General features: G+C 48.7%; 1 protein-coding gene across 9 annotated transcripts in view; it reads right to left on the reverse strand.

Annotated features, from left to right (window-relative positions):
- Window positions 1-24,030, reverse strand: part of LOC147604706 (uncharacterized) — a 168,878-nt gene that overhangs the window by 30,723 nt on the left and 114,125 nt on the right. For 7 of the 9 annotated variants that reach the window (XM_086794580.1, XM_086794577.1, XM_086794584.1 and 4 more), the window contains 2 exons: window positions 10,359-10,508; window positions 10,127-10,227 (listed from right to left, as the gene is read on the reverse strand). In XM_086794580.1, the coding sequence (XP_086650706.1) occupies window positions 10,127-10,227; window positions 10,359-10,508 (251 nt within the window). Of the gene's footprint in view, window positions 1-10,126; window positions 10,279-10,358; window positions 10,509-24,030 lie in introns of those variants that run through there. The other 2 variants (XM_086794585.1, XM_086794582.1) reach the window with 2 other exon arrangements.

Below are 24,030 nucleotides of genomic sequence, written 5' to 3' on the forward strand. Positions count from 1 at the left end.
CACTCTCATAATATCCATCCTGATCACACGGTTTTGCTCTAAGCGGGTGAGATTCAAAAATGGACATTCCAGACTGTATTGAAAGGGTGGTAGTGCCTCTATTCGCAAACCATGTAGGTCAAACCATGATCTCATTTGAGCGTACCAGCAAGGAGTATCTCGCCAATTGTATGGATGATGTCAATGCCAATCTAGAGTACCTCTGCTGAGGGAGCTCCCATAGCCGCTGTAAAAAGGTAACTGCTTGGAATAGGACCTCGATCACTACTAGTGCGGCACCCAGCTCTGCCCAAACAATCTCATGTGCTACTGATTATTTCCTCCGAATCATGTGGGCAATCATCATAATAAGTGGTCCCTCCATTTGCCTCCATCCCTCATCCGTCCCTTTCTGAGATATGTGATGTATGATGGGCCCCCAAATTGGAGCTTCGTACAGGAGGGTCGGTATGACAAGCGTATCAAATAGCCACAATTTGGTATGCGGCTCCTAAAACTGTATGTGTGCACACTGGCTCTCGAGTGCCTTCAAGGCTGCATGCCCTCAAGCTAATCTAGCTGCTGCTGCCTCCTTCAGGGAGAAATGCAGTCCTGTGAAAGGAACATCCAAGTAGACATATGACCTGACGTACTCAACCGACTCCCCTCGGAAGGTGAACTGAGGCGTTGATCTCGTCATGCATGCATGTGTGGTGTTAAACACCATAACCTTGGTTTTCCCAAGGTTCACTGTCAGATCTCTATCCGCACAAAAAGCCTGTAATGCATCTAGGTGTCTCTGTAATCCCTCCGAAGAGTCTGAGATTAGAACAATATCATCAACATATAACAAGATGGGTATCAACACCCCTGCCAAGCATTCCCCTGGGCCTCCCAATCTGTCTACATAATCGGAGACCACATCAATGTACATTCCAAAGAGGGTGGGCAATATCGGGCATCCCTGCTTCACCCCTATCGTGCTGATCACCATATCGGATAGTCCGCCTGGAGCTCTGACTCTGCCTATCACACTCAAACAAAGCATATATCCCCCACTGCATATCTTGGGGTACCTCAATATCATCGAATCTGTGCATAAGCCTGACACATAGTACGGTATCGAAGGCTTTGTAGAAGTCCACAAAGCAGCACTATATCCTTCTCTTATGTGCCCTGCGCAATAAGTGCCCGAAGTGTCAGTATGCGATCAAGGTAGTAAATCCTCTCCTAAAACTGGCTTGTTCATGTCCTCGATGGCCATGCCTCTCTGCCCAGCGGCTCAGCTCCGACTCCAATATAGAGCTATATAGTAGAGCCAAGTAATGACCAATCATGATCGTCCTGTAATTGCCAGGTACCATGGGGTCCCCACTCTTAAAGACTGGTACAATGATATGCTATGTCCAGCTTGCCGGGAAACCCTCACAAATGGCACAATTAAACACATGTACGATGAGCGGAGCCAAAGTGCCGCGCGCATATGAGAAGTGCTCTCCAACTAGCCCATCATGATCCTGTGCCTTTCCATTATGTAACCTGTCCATCGCATCTAGCACCATCCGCATAGTAAAAAAGGTGCTGCTAGCCAGTCTAGCTCCCAGTGGAGGGGGGGTGGGGGTTTGTCCTGGTGCATCATATAGCTCTCTAGCATAAGTATGCCATGCCTCAGGTGCAGTAATCAGAGTACCAGGCTGTCTCTCTTGAAACATCTTCCATGCCGTCTTGCTGTTCTTCCCCACAAAGAGTTGGTAGATCTCCTCCTCTAGCTTAGCCAGGTAGGCTCGTTTCTTCCTCCCCACAAGACGTCGAAAGATCATCCTGGCCTGTCTATGCGTGTGAGTCCCAATGGCATCTCACGCTATAGCTGTGCTCGTGTCTCACGACACTCATCATCATACCAACTGTTCTGTGGGGAGGCAGTGCTATGGGAGGGGGGGGGGGTGTGGAAGGAATCATAGTGCAGGGAAAGACATATGAGGTGTATGCATGTCGTACACCTGCCAATCCTCTCGTGATCTCGTCCAGAGGGCAATGCAGGTCTAAAGCAAACAAGCCATCAAATACTGCATCTCGGTAAACCCCAACTGTCTCACGTGTAAACTGATTTCTCGGGTACCTAGGTAGATGAGTGGCTAGCCCATCTCTCGGGGATCTACCTACTAGTGTGAAACTCAGGTATGCATGATCGACTGCTATGCCAATGGGCCTACTAGAAATTGTGAAACCCCGCACATCAAGTATCAATGAAAGAGATCCCATCAAGTAGTCCAGTGTGCTCGCTCCGCCTTTAGAGTTCCAGTGTGTGAGAGCATCTGATCCTTGCCATCTCGATAGACCATTGTATATTACCAACCCATGTGCACTCCCGAGTGTGAGAAAATGCTTACCATAATCTGTAATCTCCCCCCCATCCTGTGCTGATCTTTGCAACCCTACATCCTGTGTCGTGATCTCCCGGTACATAGCCTCTTGAGTATCATACAGCTCTGTCTGCTCTGTGCTTGTACGTGCATTAAAGTCTCCCAATAGTAATGTCTCCCATGCTGGCAAACCTCATGATATCATCATATAGTGGCGTATAGGGCGACTCTCCTAATGATGCAAACCTGGAGTGGGCTGGGGAAAAGTAGCATACCGCCACATATAGCTCGCGGAGCCCCTCTCTGCATATTCCGACCCACATGTACCTCGCATCTGCATCTCTAGGTACCACATGTATTTTGTCACGAAGCTCCTCCCTGAAAAGTATTGCCACTCCTCCAGATCCTCTGGTACCTCCCACTGTGCGTAGCTGAGGGCGGAACATTGATTCCCATCTATAACCCCGCACATCAGGAAGCCTCTTGTTTGTGCACTGATGGGTCTCCGTATACATAGCAATATCACTGTGTCTGAAAGTATCCTCAAAGTATCCTGCATCTGTTCTAAGGGCTCCGTTACAATTCCACACTGTGAATCACAAGGTCTCATAGCCCGTGCACCGTCAAGCCGGCCTCCTCTCCGTAATGATGACTTGGCCATCTACGTATACCGCCCATTTCTCCTCTTTCCTTGCCTCAAGCACACGCGGCATGTGTTCCTTCCAGTGTGCTATGTGTGCCGGTGTAAGGTCCTCATCCAAATAAATCTTTTCCCCCTTAAGGACCATCCTTTTGGAGAGGAAAGCCTTCTTCTTCTTCTCCAAGTCACCAAACCTGATGATCAATATCTTCGCCCTGGTTTCATCTCTGCCTACTCGCCATGCTCTGGTAATGGGTACATCCGTGGCTCCAATTTTTGTTGCAAGAGCTTTTGCATCCTCTTGGGGATTTCCCTTATCTTTCCACCCAACTACACGGACATGTAAGGGACGTGCCCGTCTCTTGGCTTCCTCTTCCAATGTAGCATTCATCACCTCTACTTTATTGACTGGTGTATCCTTCTGCTTTTTTACTACTTCAATCCATGGGTTGACTTCCTCAATTTGTTTCTTTCTGGCACTGGAAATTTCAGCCCATGAATGCATTTCCTTCTCACCTGCAGCCACTTTTGCCTTACATGATTCCAAAGTGTTTTGCATTTCTGTGATGTCTTTTTCGCGGTCAACCATACATGTCTTCAAAGTGCCTTCTTTACGATGCAACTATTGTGCCAATCTCCCGGAGCATGTCATCCTTCCATTTCTGCATCTCTTTTTTCATTTCCGTGTGCATCAAGGCTTGGGCTAATTCCATCTCAACCCATACTTGGGCTTGCATTTCTCCCTTCAATTGGGCATATAGAGAGAGAGAGAGAGAGAGAGAGAGAGAGAGAGAGAGAGAGAGAGAAATGAAATGAAATGAAATGTTATATTAACGTCTTCAAAAGGCCATAATGACCTATGAGACCAAAAGTTATATCATGGTGGATCTGATACAATGTCTGGATAAAAAAACCCAGAAAATGAAAAATAAAGATGATACTACTCGCACCTAGAAAATGAAACTGGAACTGGAAGGTAAACAGAAACCCTTATAGGGTGTGAATATAGTGAGGGGGGGGTACGCTATGGAGGTGAGTGGAATATAGTGAGGGGATACAATATCATGTGGGATGGAGGGGTACACTATGGAGGTGCCTCCATCTCATAATATGTGCCGCATCGGACGCTGGCGGATCTTCTCAATATCCTCTGTGGTCAGCACCCTGACTGGGTGTCCCGCATGCCTTGCAAGAATAATCCGAATCCGCCGCTACAACCTCCGTCTATGCTGGGATGCCCTCCTCCGTAGTCGTGGGCGTCTGGACTACCCAAGCTCAATCGCACGATCAATCAGTGTACCTCTGGTGGGGGCGGTATCCATGTCTTGCTGCTGCTATGGTCCATCTGGCGCAGTGATGGCTGGACTAAAGAAGTCTGTAATGTGCCTTTGAGTCTGGCTCTCTATGCGCCTAAGCAGGCTATCTCTATGTCTCCGCAGCTCAAGCAAGAACAATCCCAAACACCTCTGGTCCTGGTACCCCATGACTCTAGAAAGTGGTCCAAAACCCTCTCTGAATAAACAGTGGAAACGACCACGTATCTCATAGTATGCAGTACAATGGCATATATAATGCAGCTCTGTCTCTGGCTCCCCATGGCATACTCGGCATATCCTGGCCTCAGCTGGTATACCTCTATATCGGCCAATCTCAATCTCAAGCTGGTGTGAGGATGTGCGAATCTGACCAACCAGAGGGGCAGCTGCCAGCTCTGCTCGAATAATCTCATGAGGTACCACGGCCTTGGCTCTAATAATCCTAGCAATCATAGATACCACAGGCCTCTCCATACCTCCCCACCTGCCTGCGCTGTGATGGCCCACTGAAGGTCCCCATATCTGCACTCCATAAAGCATAGCTGATGTCACTAGAGTGTCAAAAAGCCAAAGTTTCGTTCAAGGTTCCTGAAACTGAACTTGCGAACACATCCTCTCCAAACCACCCAGGGCTGCATGTGCTCTAGTCAATCTAGTCTCTGCTGCTCTCCTCATCGAAAACACTGGCCCATTGAATACTACCCCAAGATATGTATATGCATCTGTATACTCCACAATCTCCTGCCCATATGTAAATGTGGAAGCTGATCGCCTAACCCACTGTGGAGGGTGTTAAACACCATAACCTTGGTTTTGCCAAGGTTGACAGACAATCCACTATCATGTGCAAACTCATGTAAAGCATCCAGATGACGCTGCATACCCTCAAGGGAGTCAGAGATCAACACAATATCATCAGCATATAACATTAGTGGGATCCATGTACCTGCTAGCTGGGCTCCTCTGTCCCCCAATCTCTCAATGTAGTCAGAAGCCTCATCCACATACATACCAAACAATGAAGGAGATAACGGGCAACCTTGCTTCACTCCTATAGTGGAGTGAACCAAAGTAGAGACCCCCTCTGGGGTGCGTACCTATCCTGCAACTGATCTATATAAAGCCATAATCCCCCATATGAGCTCTGTGGGTACCCCCATCTCCTGTAATCGCCTCATCAATCTGGCTCTCGGCACTATATCAAATGCTTTGCGGAAGTCCACAAAGCTACAATAAATCCGTCGCCCATGCGACCTGCCCTCCTCAATAATGGCCCGCAGGGTCAAGATGTGGTCAAGAGTAGAGAAACCTCTCCTGAACCCTACCTGTCCCTCTGCTCGAATGCCCTCTCTCTCTGCCCATCTACTCAACTGCTGCTCAAGAATGGATGCATACAATCGTGCTAGTGTGTGACCAATCATAATAGTGCGATAATTCCCTGGCTCCATAGGGTCCCCTGACTTGAAGATAGGCACGATGGTGGACCTACTCCAAGTCTCGGGTAAGCCTTCGCACATAGCACGATTGAACATCAGTGCTAGAAGCTCTGCCAGCATGTCTCTCGCATGAATAAAGTGCTCAGCGACCAATCCATCATGATCATATGCTCTCCCAGTCTTCATTCTATCAATGGCCTTCCTTACCATCTCTGCGGTAAAGAAAGTACATGTCTGTGGGCATGGTGCTGGCGGGTCAGGAAAAGGTGTCTGTCCAGGAACTGTATATAGAGATGCTGCATAACTACCCCAGACCTCTGTAGAAGTGATGGTCAAAGCAGGGAGGACTCATGAAACAGACGCCAAGCCTCCCTCGAATCCTCGCTCAAGAACAGCTGGTATAATTCCTGCTCTAGCTAAGCAAGGAAGGCCCGCTTCTTCCTTCGCACAAGGCGTCGGAAGGCAATACATGACTGTCGGTGAGTAGTGACTCCCAAAGCAACCTCCCGCTGCAGTCGGGCTCTCGTCTCTCTGCACTCCTCATCATACCAGCTGTTCTAGGGCATACATCCAGAACGCTGTCTCTGTCCAGGCTGAGTATGTGGATATGCCTCTCTCGCTGCATCCTGTAAAGTCTCTGTCAGTATATGGGTCAACTCCTCCAAAGGTCTCTCCCTGGCTCCTCTTTGTACAGACGTCTATAAATCCCATCTGTGTAGACAGCATCAGCCTTTGAGGTAAAATTATATCGAGTGTGATCTGCCCCTCGTGTCCTCTGAGCTGTGGTAAAGTGAAAAGAGAGAGTCAATGTCAACAATGCATGATCCACTACTACCCCAATGGGCCGAGATCCAACTGTGAAGTCCTCAATGCATGAAACAAAGCTCGGCATAGCCATAACATAATCCACTGTAGTAGCACCATGTCTATGAATAAAGCAAGTAAATCCAGCTGCTGACGAAAACCTCTGCAAGCCATTAAGTATAGCCAACCCATGTGCAGTCCTCATATCTACCAAATATCTCCCATACTCTGTGCACTCCACATCCTGTGAGCGTCTGTCTAATCCCATATCCAGAGTGTCCAGCTCTCTCAACATCTCCTCCGAGGTATCATAAAAGGCTGTCTGGCGGTTGCCCGTCCGGGCATTAAAGTCCCCTAACAGGATGATGTCTCCATCCCTAGAGAACTCCCATATGTCATCATCTAGCACAGAGAAAAGAGACTGCCCTCTAGGTGCTGCATATGTCGATGTACTAGGAGCAAAATAGCATATGGCAATATACATGAATCTGCCTGTGTCGGCCCTCAGTCTCACCCACATATATCTGGCCTGATCATCTCTCCGAATGATGTGTAGAAGCGGTTGCAGCTCCTCCCTGAAAAGAACTGCCACCCCCCCTGATCCTCTACTACTCTGTACCGATCTCGTCCCTGCTCTGCAAGCTGTCTCCCATCTGTATCCTGTCACCTATGGCATCATTTGACCAGGGGCTTGGTGAGTCTCCGAGTAGAAGACTATATCTCTATCTCTAAAGCTGTCCTCAAAGGCACCTACATCAAGTCTGAGGGATCCATTGCAGTTCCAGGCTGCCAGCTTTAATTTGGTCCCATAGGTCTCGCACCGTCATGTAGAGCGTCGCTCCACGATGACCACCCTCCCTTCTCTATAAAATGCTATCTTTCCCTTTTCTCTTGCCGCCCTAATCTCTGGCATGACTTCCTTCATATGTGCAAGTTGTGAAAGAGTAACATCATCACCAAGAAAAATGCCTGTATTCTTCAAAGTGGGTCGTCTCTTCAAGAACTCCTTCTTCGCCTCAATAGAGGGGAAACGAAGTATGAGAGCTCTTTCCCTTGATGTTTCCCCGTTGCTTCCGCTTTTTTTGCCCACTCTCCAGGCTTTTGCGTGTGCCGGACTGTCAATCCCCATCAACACCATAAGCTCTTTCACCTCCTCTTCAACTTTATCCCTGTCTTGAAGGCCGGTAATCCTCACATGCAAAGCACGTGTACGTCTTCGTTGTTCCTCTTCCAAAGTCATGTTAATGATTGTAGGTGTAGGGGTTGTTATCTCCTTACCTTTACCCTTCTTGGTGACCTCTATCCACTTCTCCGCTTCATCCATCTTCTTTTGAGTCTTGGTGATGACTTCCACCCATGAGGAAGTCTTTGCTTCGTGTTGCTTCTCTTCTTCCTTAATTGCCCGTACTTGTTCCTTGATAACCTTGAGCTCTTCTATCATGGATGGCTGAATTTCACCTTCTTCAAGTCCACCATTTGCCTTGGCCTCTGCAAGCTCCCTCTGAAGAGCTGAAATTACGCCTTTGAGCGTGTTGACTTCCCCGTGAAGGTCTTTGACTTCTGCTATGAGGTCCTCCTTCTCCTCTTTCCACCGCTTACCCTCATTGAATACCATTTGGAGAAAGCTGGCTTTCTCCTTCCACCATCCCTCCATCTCTGCCTTCCATTCCTTCATCTCCTTTTCCACATTTGTTATCCTCTTGTTTGTGACCATAAAGGTCGCCTTCGTCGGGTTGCGCAAGGGGGAAGCCATGGAAGAAGCGAGAGAGAGAGAGAGTTATGTTGCTGCCTTGGGGGCCTGAGCAAGGGTGGGTGGGGAAAGGGGAGCGCACAGCCTAACGGATAGATAGGCTGGCCAGCATATTGCCAGCAGAACTGTGCGGCGAACAGGGCAGCAGGCGGGACGGGGTGACAGCAAGTTCGAACAGAGAGGGGGCGGTGAGCAGGGCGAACAGCAGGCGGGAGGGAAGGCAACAGAAGCGAACAGGGTGGCGGAAGCGAGCAGGGCGAACAGCAGGCGGCGGAAGCGAACAGGGCGGCGGCGGCGAGCAGGGGGAACAGCAGGCGGGGGGGAAGGCGGCGGACACGAACAGGAGGGCGGCGAGCAGGAGGGAGGGCGGCGAGCAGGGGAGAGAGAGAAAGAGAGAAAGCCCAACATGTAAAAAAAAAACACCTAGACAAAATTTTTAAAAAAGACAATTTGTTTTTTTAAGAAACGAAAAAAAAAATCCCCGTTTTTGAGACGTGTTTCTAGCGTTTCAGGGTTTCGGAGTTTCTCAACCCACAAACACGTTTCTATGTGACTATGTCCGTATCTCACGCAGGGCCTTACACTAGACTTACCAATAGTTAAGATCCTAAAGGAACGAGATCCTCTTAGCTGGATGCACATCCATGTGCTCTTCAGTGATTTCTGTAAGGTAGAGATCTTCCTCCTCCTATTCTCCACGTCTATGGGGAGTGTGGTCGTGCTTCCACTTGACATAAAGCTTCTTCATGTATTGGTTGAGCAAGCACAGCTCCACACTTTGATAGGCAGAATCTATCTCTACCACAGATGCCTTGGGCTATCAGCTCCCATGGATTTGGCAAATAGAAAAGTTGTTAGTTATGAACCGGAAGAGTAAACGATGGCTACAATGGTGGATTGGGCTCTTCTTGCTGACAAAGGTGTTCTTAAGCACTGGGGGATCTTATGGAACCAATGGCTCATTTATGAGCCGATTCACTTTATGGAGCAAGCCCAAGAATTTGGCCTCAAACCCTGTGGCATCGCATGGTTCAGTGAGGTTAGTAGTTAAAGGGGCAAACGAAGAAGAATAAAGTGGATCGTAAGAAGGAAAATCAGATTCAATGAGTAGCAGTGTTAGTAAGCTGATTGGGGGCTTGGTCTTTTGGGGTGTAGGGTGGAGTGATAGAGTATGGGACTAGGGGTGGTGTGTCAGATGGAGGCAAAGAGGAGCCGGGTGCTATGATGTAGAGGGTTGATCCTTCACGTCGTTGGCAATCTTCATCCTTCTTTTTGCCCTGCTCCATCTCTTGTCATCTTCTTTGAAAGCGTCAAAGAAGGCATCAGCACTGTCAATCTCCTCTTTGGTAAGGTCAGTGGGGTAGGCCAGAATTTCAGCAATGGACTCCTTGCCGCCTAATGTGCTCTAGGTGCTGGTAGGTGATTTCGTACAATACTAAAATGCCCCCAGGTGCTATTGGGCATGCAGTCCCTCTAGCAAGGTCACTCTAGCAAGTGGAAGAATGTTGCTTCACCCATTGACGGCTCCTCCCACAAAGGGAGATAAGGCAAGCATCAATCATGGTTTCATGAACTGGGTAGTTCATTGGTAGTCCTTGGCAACTAGTCTAGCTCATATGATACGTTACAACGAAGTCATTAACTTCCCAAAATTTGACAGGAGTCACAAAGTAAAGCGCCCCATATTACAAAAGAGGTACATTTAATAAAAAAAGATGGCACACGTGGGTTATAAACAATGTTAACCGGAGTGGTTAGCAAATATTGCATGCAACCTTTGAGAAGTTGAGGGGATAACCATCAAACATTTTACAAGATAACCCTACAATGATAAATACCTTAACATGTCATCCTTTTCTGCCACCTTTTTCTGCAATGCAAAATTGGCATGCTCAGCTGCTGTTTTGGCTTTTTTTTGAACTCGCAGCTCTTCTTCAAGCTAAGACAAAAGAAGATTTTGTTCAGCTACTTCATTTCGTAATGCATGAACCTGCAAAATGTGTTGTTTTTTTATCACATCAAAAGATGTAAAATAACCTAAAAATGTAAAATTCAATTAAGGGTAAGAACCTGATCAGTTTCCTGTTGTAATCTTGTGAAATCCAGCTCCAAAGCTTCCATAGCTGCACTTTTTTCTGTTAAACATTTTTTGAGGTCTACCATAGCTGACTTAAAGTCTCTAATGGTGTCATTTTGGCTGTCCAGCATTTTGTTTTTCACCTATCAAGAATGTGTTGCATTATGTCATGATAGTACTTGCAACAGCAAAAGAAATGTACTATATGTCATCATTAGACATCTTTAGACAAGTGACAGAAAAGGAAAGGAAACAGATTGCACCAGGATAAAATAGCATTGCAACATATACCACATGAAAATACAAGAAAGAAATGGCAAACGGTCATTAGCAAAGGTGACAAGCACATCTCTTATATCGAGCAGGTTCATGTGATGTGATAAAAAACAACCATCACTGTCCTGTAACTCCCTGGACATACTGTCCAAGAGTGAACCACCATATCCTCTTAGTGTACCTCGGCAACCCAACCTGCTACAGGTACACTAACAATTAAGCACGCCTGGTGCGACACTCTAACCAGCGGGAGTTCCTAGCTTTCTTTCTGAGAGCTTACACTGTCTGTTTTCTCCTCGTTCTCATGTCAATCAGGTCAGTCCAATCCGAAGTCCTCTCTCCCCTTTATTAGAGTCATAGGAGGAACTTTGTACCACCCCAGAATCCTCCTCCACTCCTTCCCATGGCACATGCACATCTACGAAATCCTACTGGCAAAACAACCAAGGTGGAAATCCCCCTACTCCAGAATCATTGACCACCATGCTGGGCTGGGTCAATGTCAAACGTCCCACTTTCAGAGGTTCTGCCATGGAAGACATGGATGACCATGTTCGACGCTTCCTGGCCATGTGTAGGAGCAGGGGAATGGACTGAGAGGATGCTTATGTGGTACTCTTCCCCTCCACATTGGAAGGCTCTGCTGACAAATGGTTCAGCCAGTTCCTTGTGGATCACTTTGCAGACTGGCCCACCCTGAGGGACACCTTTCTTAGGACGTTCCAGCGGGGCAACTATGAAGACCTCATTCTACAAGAACTGGAGAAGCTGACGCTCTTGCCTGGGGAAAGTGTAACAAGCTCATGACACAAACCACCGTGTTGGTGGCCCGCCTGCTAGCATACCTAGGAGACTTCATGGTGCATCAGTGGGTGGGTCGTCCGGGTATGGAATGGTAAGAGTTGGGAAACCCGTATCACGTTCAAACATTGTACATGCATTTTCCCCAGCTCCTGGAATTTCAGCAAGGTGGTGACTGGTCAACTTTCTCAGATATGTTGGGTTGTCCTAGGCAAGGCCTGCATCACTAAAGCTTAGCCAGAAGCTCAGAAGGAATAAAGCACTTTGACACAACTTAAGAAGGGGATTGAGGATCTCAAGTCTCAGTAAGAGTCCAGGTAAGGTGCGCTGTGTCAGCCTCTTGGGCATGCCAGCTCAGAATGTTCCAAGCTCCTTCTGTCAGAAGAACGGGCATGAGGATAAGGATTGTTATTATCTTAAGGGACACCAGCAACAACAGTTCCCTACCCTGAACTCTCCCCCCACCCCCATTGGTCATTATACTACCCCTTATGGTGCAGCCCCTCCACCTGCTCATTTCCACTCCTCCAGGAAACCCGTTCACTATGGCAGCAACTCCTCCCAGAACCGTCCTACTCGCCCCCCTCCACCCCGCAATCGCCCAATCATGTGCTATAGGTGTGGGGAGTATGGACGCTACCAGAGCCGGTGTCCCTTGCCAAAAGGATCACCTCCATGTAAGTATTGCCCAGAGGCAAAGAGTCACTACACCAGGGACTGTCCAAGACAGAAAGCCAGCACCTCTGCTGCACCACCCCCATCAGATTTCACATTCCTTGTCTCTCACTTGATTTCAATGGGTGAGCCTAAGGTTGTTCCCTCCGCTTCCATGCCTCACCCCAACTCCCATCCGACATCCTCCCATGCTGTATCTGCTAGTTGTCCCAAGGAGAGTCCAAAGGAGATTCACCCCACTGCCGCAGCAATCACTCCGGATCAAAGCAAGGCTTTGGGGCCGCCAGAACGCACCTCCACCAACAGCCAGGATGGTGAGGACTCCCTCACCCTTCCTCATAATGCTGCAGGATTTCCACACTGTTGGATCAGACGACTCCTAGCTGTGGAAGCATTGGAGGTTGTGGCAAGAAGAATGCCATGGCAAGATGAAGTTGTACGAGAGAGACAGAGAGAGAGAGAGAGAGAGAGAGAGAGAGAGAGAGAGATGTATTAACGTCTGTGAAAGGCCAAAGAGGCCTATGAGACCAAAACATAGTACACAGCTGATGGTGTCTCATAAAAAATAAGACAAAAAGGACTAAAAAGTCTTAAAACAGTCCTAAACAGATATGAAAGGAAAAAACTCCTACTGAGGTACAACAAAAGTGTATAATATCTACAACTAGCATAAGACTGGTGTAATCTGCTCATCTCAGTATCTCTCTCATGGGGTGCTGTAAGATAGAGAAACTGAAGTGGCGAGGCAGTTATCTCCCATGGTACGTGATGATGGCTCTAATCCACCGGTGATGAAGCGGCCGTGGACGAGGTAAGCGTGGGCGTCTCCCTCGACAAAGTGATATGGCCCTATCAAGGGCGACTCCTCTTGAAGGACGTCTATGGGACGTCTGGCTCGCCGAGGGGGTAGTGGAGGTCCTGGTCGTATCTGCCGGGGTGGTCCTGGCCCTGAAAAAATCTGTCATGGCCCGCTAGCAGGGTGGATCCTGGTGTGCTCTCCTGGCTCGTAGGAGAGCCTCTCGATAGTGTCTGAGCTCCAATAAGAAAAGCCCCAAACACCTCTGATCCTCAAACTCCATCACATGTCGTAATGGTCCAAACCCTCTCAAAAGAGACACCAGTATCTCCCGCGTATCTCATAGTACACAGTACATCGGCATATGTAGTGCTCCTCTGACTCCACTTCCTGGTGACATAGCTGACAAGTGCGGTCTTCTGGCTTCATCCCCTCGTATCTGCCAATCTCTACACTCAGCTAATGTGATGAAGTGCGGATCTGTCCAATGGCACTACGAATGCCATGTGAGAGATGGGTGTCCATGTATGTAGACCATGTCACAAAGCCATCTAGGGAGAGATGTAGAAAATGGTCCCAATAGTGGGCCATCTTAGTGGTAGGGGGGGCTGGACCATGTCCTTTCTGCATCTAGCCTCATGATGTCCATCCTGATCACCCTATTCTACTTAGAGCGACTAAGGTCCAAGAAGGGGCAGTCCAGACTGTAATCATATGGAGGGAGTGCATCAATCGTCATGCCATGTAATCTCAGCCAGGTACACATCTGGGTGTACCAACAATGAACATCGTGTATCGCCGTCTGCTACTAGCTGCCTTGAAGAGATAAGTGCTAGGTGTGGGTATCTCTGTCTGGGGAGCTCCCATATCCTCTGCAAAAATGTCACTGACTGGAACAGAGCTTCGGTAACCACTGGTGCGGCTCCTATCTCTACTCTGACAATCTCATGAGGTACCGATGGTTTGCTCCGAATCATGCGTGCGATCATAGTCATCAATGGTTTCTCTAGTACCTACCATCCATCATAGAAATCTCTCTGTGGTCCGACCTGGTCGACAAGTGGCTCCCTCCTCGTGTGGTAGAGGTTGGGTCCCCATATGAGAGCCATATAAGAGTGTAGGTGTGACCAATGTGTCAAACAACCAGAGTTTGGTGCGCGGCTCTTGAAACTGAATGTAGGCACATTGTCTCTCTAGTGCCCCTAGGGCTGCATATCCACGTGCCAATCTAGCCTCTGCTGCTTGCCTCATAGAGAACTGTGGTCCACTGAATGTGACTCCTAGGTACACATATGGTCTCGTGTACTCCATTGATTCACCTCTAAAAGTGAACTGATGGTCGGATCTAGTCACCCAGGCCTATGCGGTATTGAAGACCATAATCTTAGTCTTCCCAAGGTTCACTGTGAGGTCCTTATCTGCACAAAATGACTACAAAGCATCCAAATGCTGTTGCAAACCCTCAAGGGAGTCTGCAATAAGTACAATGTCATCGGCATATAGCAGTATGGGTATACAAACCCCTACCAGATTGGCCCCTGTCCCCCCATCCTATCAATGTAGTCGGATATCTCATCAATGTAAAGTCCAAAAAGGGTGGGTGACAGTGGCCATCCCTGCTTCAACCCAATGGTGTAGTCATTGTATCCGACATGCCTCCGGGAGTCCGTACTCTACCTATCACCGCCTCATATAATGCATAAATGCCCCACTGCGTCTCCTCGGGAACACCAATGTCATGCAATCTCCTCATGAGTCTGGCACGTGGCACCATGTCAAAGGCTTTGCAGAAGTCCACAAAGCAGCAATATATCCTCTTCCCCCATGCTTGTCCCTCCTCAATGAGAGCCCTGAGGGTAAATATGTGATCCAAAGTCGTGAAACCTCGTCTGAAACCTGCCTGCCTAGGTGCTCTGAGTCCATGTGTCTCAGCCCATCTACTCAGCTCTCGATCCAAAATAGATCCGAATATCTTGGCCAAGTAATGGCCAATCATGATGGTCCTGTAGTTCCATGGTATCATGGGGTCACCACTCTTAAAAAGAGGTACAATAGTATGTGCTGACCAATTGTCTAGGAAACCTTCGCAAATGGCCCTATTGAACATGTGTACTAGCAATGGTGCCAATACATTTTTCGCATGTGAAAAATGGTCTGCCACCAGACCATCCTGGTCTTGGGCTCTTCCATTACGTAGTCTGTCAATAGCATCCAAAACCATCCGAATGGTGACAAAAGTACTATGATCTGGGCGAGTCGCTAACGGATGAGGGATAGGGGGCTGCCCTAGTACTTCATATAAAGTTCTTGCATATTCATGCCATGCCTTAGGTGTTGTGATAGGTGTGGGTGGCTGTCGCTCATGGAACATCTTCCACGCCCTCTTGCTGTCCTGCCCCAAAAATAGTTGGTATATCTCCCTCTCAAGCTTGGCCAGGTAATCCCGCTTCTTCTTCCGCACAAGGCGTTTGAAGAGCGTTCTAGCCTGTCTATGTGTGTGGATGCCAAGGGTGATCTTCCGCTACAAGCGGTCACGAGTCTCGTAGCATTCATCATCGTACCAACCATTCTGTGGGGCCATATGGTGAGGAGGGGTAGAAAGAGGGGGGCTATACGGGAAAGCATATGCTACTGAACCATGTAATACATCAGGTCTCCCGAGTAAAGTGATATCTTAGGTATCTAGTATGACTAGAGGGTGGTGTGCCTCTAACATATCCACAAGTCACAGAAAATGTCAAATATGCATGGTCTGCTGCTATCCCAATGGGTCTGCCCAAAATGGAGAGATCCTGTATATCATGTATCAAGGTAGGTGAGCCCATCAGGTAATGCACTGTACTAGCTCCTCCCTTTTTGTTCCAACATGTGAGAGCATCTGAACCTGGCCAACGGGATAGGCCATTATAGATAACTAGCTCGTGTGCACTCCCCAAAGCTGGGAAGTCTCCCATATTCTGTCACCTCTCCTCTATCCTGGGCAGATCTCTGCATCCCTATCTCATCTGCTGCTAGCTCGCGGTACATGGGCTCATCCGTAGCATAGAGAGCTGATTGTTCCCAGCCTGTACGTGCATTAAAGTCCCCCGTTAGTAGTACATCTCCCAAGCTCGCAAATCTCATGATGTCCTCGTACAGCGGCATATATGTTGATTCTCCCGGCTTAGCGTATCTGGAATGTGCCGGTGGGAAGTAATGTAAATGTCCCGAGGTCTACTTGTGCTCACTTTGATCCACATGTAGCGTGCATCTGCACCTCTATGCATCACATGTACTGCCAACCGTAAGTCCTCCCTTAACAGTACTGCTACCCCCCCACTTCCTCTAGTCCCCCTGCTATGCGTGGTTGGGGTCGACATACTGATTCCCATCTATACCCAGGAACCTCCGGTAATTTACTCCCTGCACATTGGTGTGTCTCTGTATACATGGCAATATCCGGGCCTTTGAAAGTGTCCTCGAAATTACCTGCATCTACCCGTAGGGCTCCATTGCAGTTCCACACCGATAGTTTCAAGGTCCCATAGGCCGCGCCCTGTCAGGATGACCGGCGCTCCCGGATGAATACTTGCCCATCTCTATATACAGCCCACTTCCCCTCCTTACGTGCTTCGAACACTTGAGGCATGTTTTCCTTCCAGTGTGCTACCTGGGCGAGCGTAAGATCCTCATCTAGATAAATTTTATCTCCCATAAGCGCAGCCCTCTTAACGAGAAAGGCCTTCTTCTTATCCATATCTGCAAATTTCAATATCAATGCTCGTGCTCTGGTGGCATCCTTTCCCACTCTCCAGGCCTCACCTATGGGAATCTCTGCGGCTCCTATCTTTGTACTCAGTGTCTTAGCATCTTCTTGAGGAGTACCTTTCTCCCCCCACCCTGTAACCCGTACATGTACGGCTCTGGATTGCCGTTTCAGCCTCTTCTTCGAGGGTTGCATTAATCACCTCCACTTTATTGTCAGGCATTCCCTTGTGCTTTTTTACCACATCAATCCACTTAGCATTTTCTTCCACCTCCGCCTTGGTGCGCTGTGCGACCTCGACGAAGGTTTTTATCTCCTTCTCCACCTGTATTTTTAGTTCTTTTATTTCCTCCTGCATTTGAGGTGCTACAGCCATGCCTTGTCCATCATTTTGATGGTCTTATTTTTCCTTGCATGCATTCAGCTCTGCCCTTAATTCCAAGATCATACTGTCTTTCTCTGCAAACATTGCATGCATTTCCTCTTGCAATTCTTTTTTGATTTCAGCCTGCATGAAAGTTTGTGCAACCTACAGTTCTGCCCGTACTTGGGCTTGCATCTCGCCCTTCATCTTTGCATACATGTCTGCATACGTTTCAGCCAAACAGGCATGTGTTTCTTGCTACATTTCTTGCTTAGCGTCCTCACGCAGGAGGCGTATCTCTATCCTGACCAATCTGTGTATCTAATCGTACATTGTTTCATCGATTCTCTTGGATGTCTTCCCAAGTCGCTTTGACCCCACGGAGAGTGTCCATTCCCTACCTTTTCTCACATAAAACTTCTTAACACAAGGGGACTTTACCTGTGTATAAAATGCAGCATCCGCAGCTCCTCCGAGTTCGGCAACAATCTCCTCTTTCTCCATATTGTTACTTCCTCAGCATTGACTGCTCCTCTACAACGTTGGCCGCTCCTCCGAGAGAGAGAAATGAAATGAAATGAAATGATATATTAACGTCTTCAAAAGGCCAAAATGACCTATGAGACCAAAAAGGTTACAACAATTGGTGGATCTGATACAATGTCTGTGTAAGAAAAGCTAAAACAACTAAACAACTAACTGAAACTGAAACAACCACTATGAGGAAAAGTACGGTACTAGGAGCTCCTAATAGATAACATCTGGGAAAGAAAACTCCAGCAACAAGGGTGAGCATCATATACATCACTATCTTGATCCTCTATTGTAGTCTCCGTTAGTGTCGAGATGGGCCTCTCATCTTGGGGCGCCTAGACCACCCCAGCTCTATAGCCCGATCAATCAGTGTACCTCTATACCTCTGGTGTGGCTATACTCTGGGGCTAGCTGCAATGCCTGCTGGCCTGATTGCTCAATCTCTGGTCGAAAGAAGTCTGTAATCAACATCTGTAGGTGTCTGTCCCTCTCTGATCCCCTCCCTCTCAAGAGACCCTCTCTATGTCTACGCAGCTCCAGCAAGTATAATCCGAGCCATCTCTGATCCTGGTATCTCATGACTCTGGAAAAAGTGGTCCGAAACCCTCTACAGGCAGTCAAAATGGCCTCGTATCTCATAATATACTGGACAGTGACATATGTAATGTAACTCTGTCTTTGGCTCCATCTGGCACAACTGACAAATCTTGGCCTCAGTTGGTACTCCCCTGAATCTGCCAGTCTCAATCTCTAGCTGGTGTGAGGATGCGCGCATCAGACCAATAGCACACGGTACCCCATGAGAAAGATGAGTATCCATGTAGCTGGGAATGATCACAAACCCATCCTCCGTGAGCTGGAGAAGATGATCTCTATAGAAAGCCATCTTCGTACCAAGCTCGTGTGTCGGCTGTATCCATGTCCTCCTAGTGTCTAGCTGAGTCAAGTCCTGCCTAATAAGTCTGGTAATCTCTGCCCGTGTGAGAGAGAGGGAGGGTGCATCCAGGGAGTACTGAAATGGAGGTAGCCTGTCCATACTAAAGCCATCCAGTTGTTGGAACCAAGCTGTCATCTCAGATCTGTGCATACCAACATGATCCGTCTCCCTGTGATGCCAACTGTCGTGAAGACTCCAGGGCTAAGTGAGCATATCTGTCTCTAGGGAGAGCCCAAGTGCTATGTATAAAGGAGACTGATCGAGTGAGTGCCTCTATTACCAATGGGGGGCAGCCATCTCTGCACGGATAATATCATGTGGTACGGAGGCCTTGGCCCTAATCATCCGGGAAATCATAGAAACCAAGGGCCTCTCCATACATCTCCATCCATCAGTGCTACCAGCTAGGCTGTGGTGGTGATCCACTGAGGGTCTCCATATCTCCACTCCATACAACATGGCTGAAGTGACCAAAGTGTCAAAGAGCCAGGGCTTTGTTCGAGGTTCCTGAAACTGAACCTGCGAACACATCCTCTCTAGTCTCCCCAATGCTGCATAAGCTCTGGTCAATCTGGTCTCCATTGCTCTCCTCAAGGAAAATAGTGGGCCACTAAAAACCACACCAAGGTGAGTATATGCATCTGTATACTCCACTGTCTCCTGACCATATGTAAAGGTGGGTACTGACCTCCTAACCCACTGTGCTGTGGTGTTAAACACCACCACCTTGGTTTTACCAAGGTTAACAAACAATCCATTGTCCTGTGCAAACGTGTGCAATGCATCCAAATGACGCTGCATCCCCTCCGGAGAATCTGAGATCAACACAATATCATCAGCATACAATAACAGCGGAATCCATGTCCGTGCCAGCAGTGCTCTTTTGTCACCCTCCCGCTCTACATAGTCCGAAACCTCATCCACATACATCCCAAATAAGGTGGGAGAAAAGGGGTAGCCCTGTTTCACCCCAATACTGCAGTGAACCATCTCAGATATACCCTGAGTAGTACGTACCTGCCCCACAACTGTCCTGTATAAAGCCATGATTCCCCAAATCAGCTTTCTGGGCACTCCCATCTCCTATAGTCTGCGCATCAATCTGGCTCTCGGTACTGTGTCAAAAGCTTTGCGGAAATCCACAAAGCAACACTAAATCCACCTGCCATATGATCTGCCCTCCTCAGTAATAGCTCTGAGTGTCAAGGTATAGTCAAGAGTGGAGAAACCTCTCCTGAACCCTGCCTGCCCTGATGTACGTATGCCCCAGGAAGCATGGGATCCCCTAACTTGAAGATAGGCACAATCGTGGACATATTCCAAGTCTCAGGAAAACCCTCACACATGGCTCGGTTAAACATCATAGCAATAAGCTCTACAAGCATATCTCTGGCATGATATATAAAGTGCTCTGCTACCAAACCATCATGATCATATGCTCTCCCAGTCCTCATCCTGTCAATAGCTTTCCTTACCATCTCAGCAGTAAAGAAAGCACATGTCTCTGGGCATGGCTCCGATGGGTCTGGCAGGGGTGGCTGTCCTAGTGTTGTGTACAGGGATGCTGCATACTCACCCCAAATCTCTGTGGAGGTAATGGCTGGTGATGGTGAATGCTCATGGAATAGTCTCCATGCCTCGCCTAAGTCCTGACTCATAGATAACTGATACAAATCCCTCTCTAACTAAGCAAGATAAGCCCTCTTCTTCCGTCGCACTAAGCGTCGGAAGGTAATCCCTGACTGTCTGTGAGTGGTAACACCCATGAGCACCTCTCTCTGTAATCTGATCCTCATCTCTTTGCACTCCTCATCATACCAGCTGTTCTGGGGCATGTTCATAGATCGTCTCCGTGTAGGCTGACTATGGGGATATGCCTCTGATGCTGCAGCATGAAGTGTCTCTATCAATATCTGAGTGAGCTCATCTAATGGCCGTCCCGGCTCCTCGGCACATAAGCGTCTGTATATCTCATCCTTGTACACGGTGTCAGTCTCCCTCGTAAAGGTATAACGAGTGTGTGTGGAGACCTGTCCCAATGGAGCTGTGCTGAACTGAAATGTGAGAGTGAAGGACAAGATAGCATGATCCACTGCTATTCCAACCGGCCTAGTGCCTACCATAAAATCCTGAAAAGAGGGAATGAGACTAGGCTGAGCCATAACATAGTCCACTGTACTAGCACCATGCCGATGTGAAAAGCCAGTGAAACTGCCCACTGCCGGGAATCTCTGTAGGCCATTCAGGATGGCCAATCCATGTGCAGTCCCCATGTCAATCAAATACCACCCATACTCAGTGTGTTCCTCATCCTGTGAGAGTCTAGATAGGCCCATATCCCTAACATCAAGTTCCCTCAACATCTCCTCTGAGGTATCATAAAATACTGTCTGGTTATGGGCGGTCCTGGCATTGAAGTCCCCCAGAAGAATGATATGACCATCCCTGGGGAACTCCCAAATGTCATCATCCAAAATAGAAAAGGGAGACTGCCCTCTAGGTGATGCATACACTGATGTACTAGGAGCGAAATGGCATATAGCAATGTACAGATATCTGCCCGTCTCTGCCCTCAGTCTAACCCACATGTACCTAGCCTGCTCATCTCTGCGGACTATATGTATCAGTGGGGCTGCAGCTCCTCTCTAAACAATACTGCCACTTCTCCTGAGCCCGTCCTCTATGCTCTGAACGAGTCTCCTGTCTACAAGCTGTCTCCCATCGGTATCCACTAACATGTGGCATGGACTGTCCAGGAGCCTGATGCGTCTCAGAGTAGAAGATGATGTCCCTCCCAGTGAAACTATCCTCAAAAGCCCCTACATCAAGGCGTAGAGATCCATTACAATTCCAAGTAGCAACTTTGAGTGTAGCCCATAGGTCTCGCGCCGGCATGAAGAGCGCCTCTCCATAATCACCACTCTACCATCTCTATAGAAGGTCACTTTCCCTTTCTCTCGGGCTGCCCTTATCTCGGGCATAACTTCTTTCATGTGGGCAAGATGCGAGAGTGTGAGGTCATCTCCAAGAAATATTCCCGTCTTCTTGAGTGTAGGACGTCTCTTCAAGAAGTCCTTCTTCGCTTCCATGGAGGGGAAACGAATGATAAGAAGAGCTCCTTGGTTTCTCCTTCTGCATCATCAGTGTCTTTTAGACCGGACACTCGTACATGTAAGGCCCGGGTCTTCCTCCTTTGCTCCTCTTCAAGGGTCATGTTGATGATGGTGGGAGTGGGGATGGGTGGCAATTCTTTACCTTTCCCTTTCTTGGCGACCTCGATCCATTTCTCCACCTTGTCCATCTTCTTTTGTGTCTCTGTGATCACCTCCACCCATGAAGATGTCTTCTCTTTATGTTGCTGCTCCTCCTCTCGAATGATCCTCATTTGTTCCTTGATGGTATTCAGCTCTTCAATCAAGGAGGGCTGAAATTTTCCATCCTCAAGCTTGCCTTGTGAAGTGGCTTCCAACTCCTTTTTGAGGGCTGAGATTTCAGCCGCTTGACTTTTAGCATGCAATTTGGCCTCCACTAGTTCCTCCTTTAGGGTTGAAATCTCAGCCTCTTGCCTGGATGTTCTCTCTTCGAGCTCTTGGATTTTGTCAAATCCCTTCTCGAGTTTGGAGAGGCGGTTTATGATTGCGGTAATGGAAGAGTCGACCATCTTCTTGTTTTCTTTGATAATTGTACTGAGCTTGTCCTCCACCTTCACGAGCTCCTCTTTAACTCCGGTCTTGGCCATGACTTTTTGCAGTACTTTCCACAGCCAATGGACTGGAATTTAATCCATGACACCTGCGCGCAGCGCGAAACAGCAGCAGGAGGGGGGTCAAACCATGCACAGAAAAGATTCAGCAGTAGGGCAATGGTGGGGCTGCGTGTGCAGGCGGGGGCAAGAGAATGCACAGGTTGTGTCAGGTGTGCAAGCGGGGGCATGAGGTGCAGCAAAAGGGGGGGGGGGGGGGGGGGGGGGGGGGGGTAAACAGGCAGAGGGGTAGCGAGCAGAGGGGGGAGGCGGGGGCTCACAGGACAGGCGGAAGGTAGAGAAGAGGGGGGGAGGCCGGGGCTGAGAGGACAGGCGGGAGAGAGAGAGAGAGAAGAGAAGAGGCGAGGGGCTGGCGAGCAAGAGGAGGGGGGGCGCAGGGGCTGGCAGGCAGGAGGCGCAGCAAAGAGGAGGGGGGGGGAGGTGTAGCGGGCAGAGGGGTATGCGCAGCAGAGAGAGCGAGGGGTTGGCGGGCAGGAGGAGGGGAGGCGCAGAGAGAGAGAGAGAGAGAGAGAGAGAGAGAGAGAGAGAGGGCAGGGGGGCTGGCGGGAGAGAGGGCGGGAGGGAGGGTTGGCGTAGAGGGGGCTGGCACCAGGAGGAGGGGTATGCGTAGCAGAGAGAGCGAGGGGGCCAAAATGACCTATGAGACACTCAGTGCGCCTTCTGTGCTGCACTGGGGAGGCGCACAGAGAGAGAGAGAGAGAGAGAGAGAGAGAGAGAGAGAGAGAGAGAGAGAGAGAGAGAGAGAGAGAGAGAGAGGACGAGGTGCGCTGGGCCGAGGCGAAACAGGGGGGCGATGGGCGGCGCCCAGAGTAGAGGGCGACGAGGAAACAAGGGGTGATGGGCGGCGGGCGCATAGTGCGAGAGCAAGACGCAGGCGATGGGCGGCGCCCAGAGCAGAGGGCGAGGCAAAACAGGGGGCAATGGGCGGCGCCCAGAGCAGAGGGCGACAGGGAAACAAGGGGTGATGGGCGGCGGGCGCACAGTGCGAGAGAGAGGAAGAGAGATAATAATGATGGAGTGAAGTACAGTGATTGGACACAAAGTACGAGTTTGCTTGATGATTAAACGAGTAAAATGAAGCCCCTTTTATGGGCTGAAAGTACCTCTTCTTTTACCTTTTAAATGAGGTGTGACATCCCTGCATTCCTCAAGGAAAGATTCCTAGGCTAAGAGGATGTTCCCACACCTAACTCAGATTTCCCAACAAACCCCTCTTCCGAGTGAAGGAGTGGTGAGACCCTTACACAAAAAAAGGTTTCATCACCTACTCTACTTTCCAGTCCCCCCTCGGCTAATTCACCACTCAACACCTCTCGTGTTGTGGTAACAGAATCCCGAGTAAACCTAGACAGAGTATAGCAACTAATCTTTATCGCCCCCCCTTACTCTTGGCTAGGATTTATGAAATCTCGGAGTTTGGAACATACAAAATAAAAGAAAAATACACATTTTGGGGGACGAACCAGGCAAAGGACCCTTATTGACTCAAAAGAAAAGATTCTAGAGGGCATAATCATCATCTAGCAAGTACTCTTCCGCAAGAAAAGAGACGCGCAAGATTTGTTGTAACAGTGTCGATGGAGAAGTCAGTTTCTTCATCTTCTTCAAGGTCTTCAAGAGTTACTAAGCTGGCATGGTGCTGCATGTTCTTTTTCAAGTTTTTTGTAGCATTGAGGGGCTTTGTGCCCCATACGGCCACAATATCGACATTTTATATGCTTGTTGGTCTCATGGTGGAGTTGCGGTCGTTTTCTTGTGCTCTCCAGCAAAGGTT

This window comes from Cibotium barometz, chromosome 61 (genome assembly GCF_041138505.1).
Source record: "Cibotium barometz isolate CiBa-2024 chromosome 61, ASM4113850v1, whole genome shotgun sequence".
Taxonomy (NCBI): domain Eukaryota; kingdom Viridiplantae; phylum Streptophyta; class Polypodiopsida; order Cyatheales; family Cibotiaceae; genus Cibotium; species Cibotium barometz.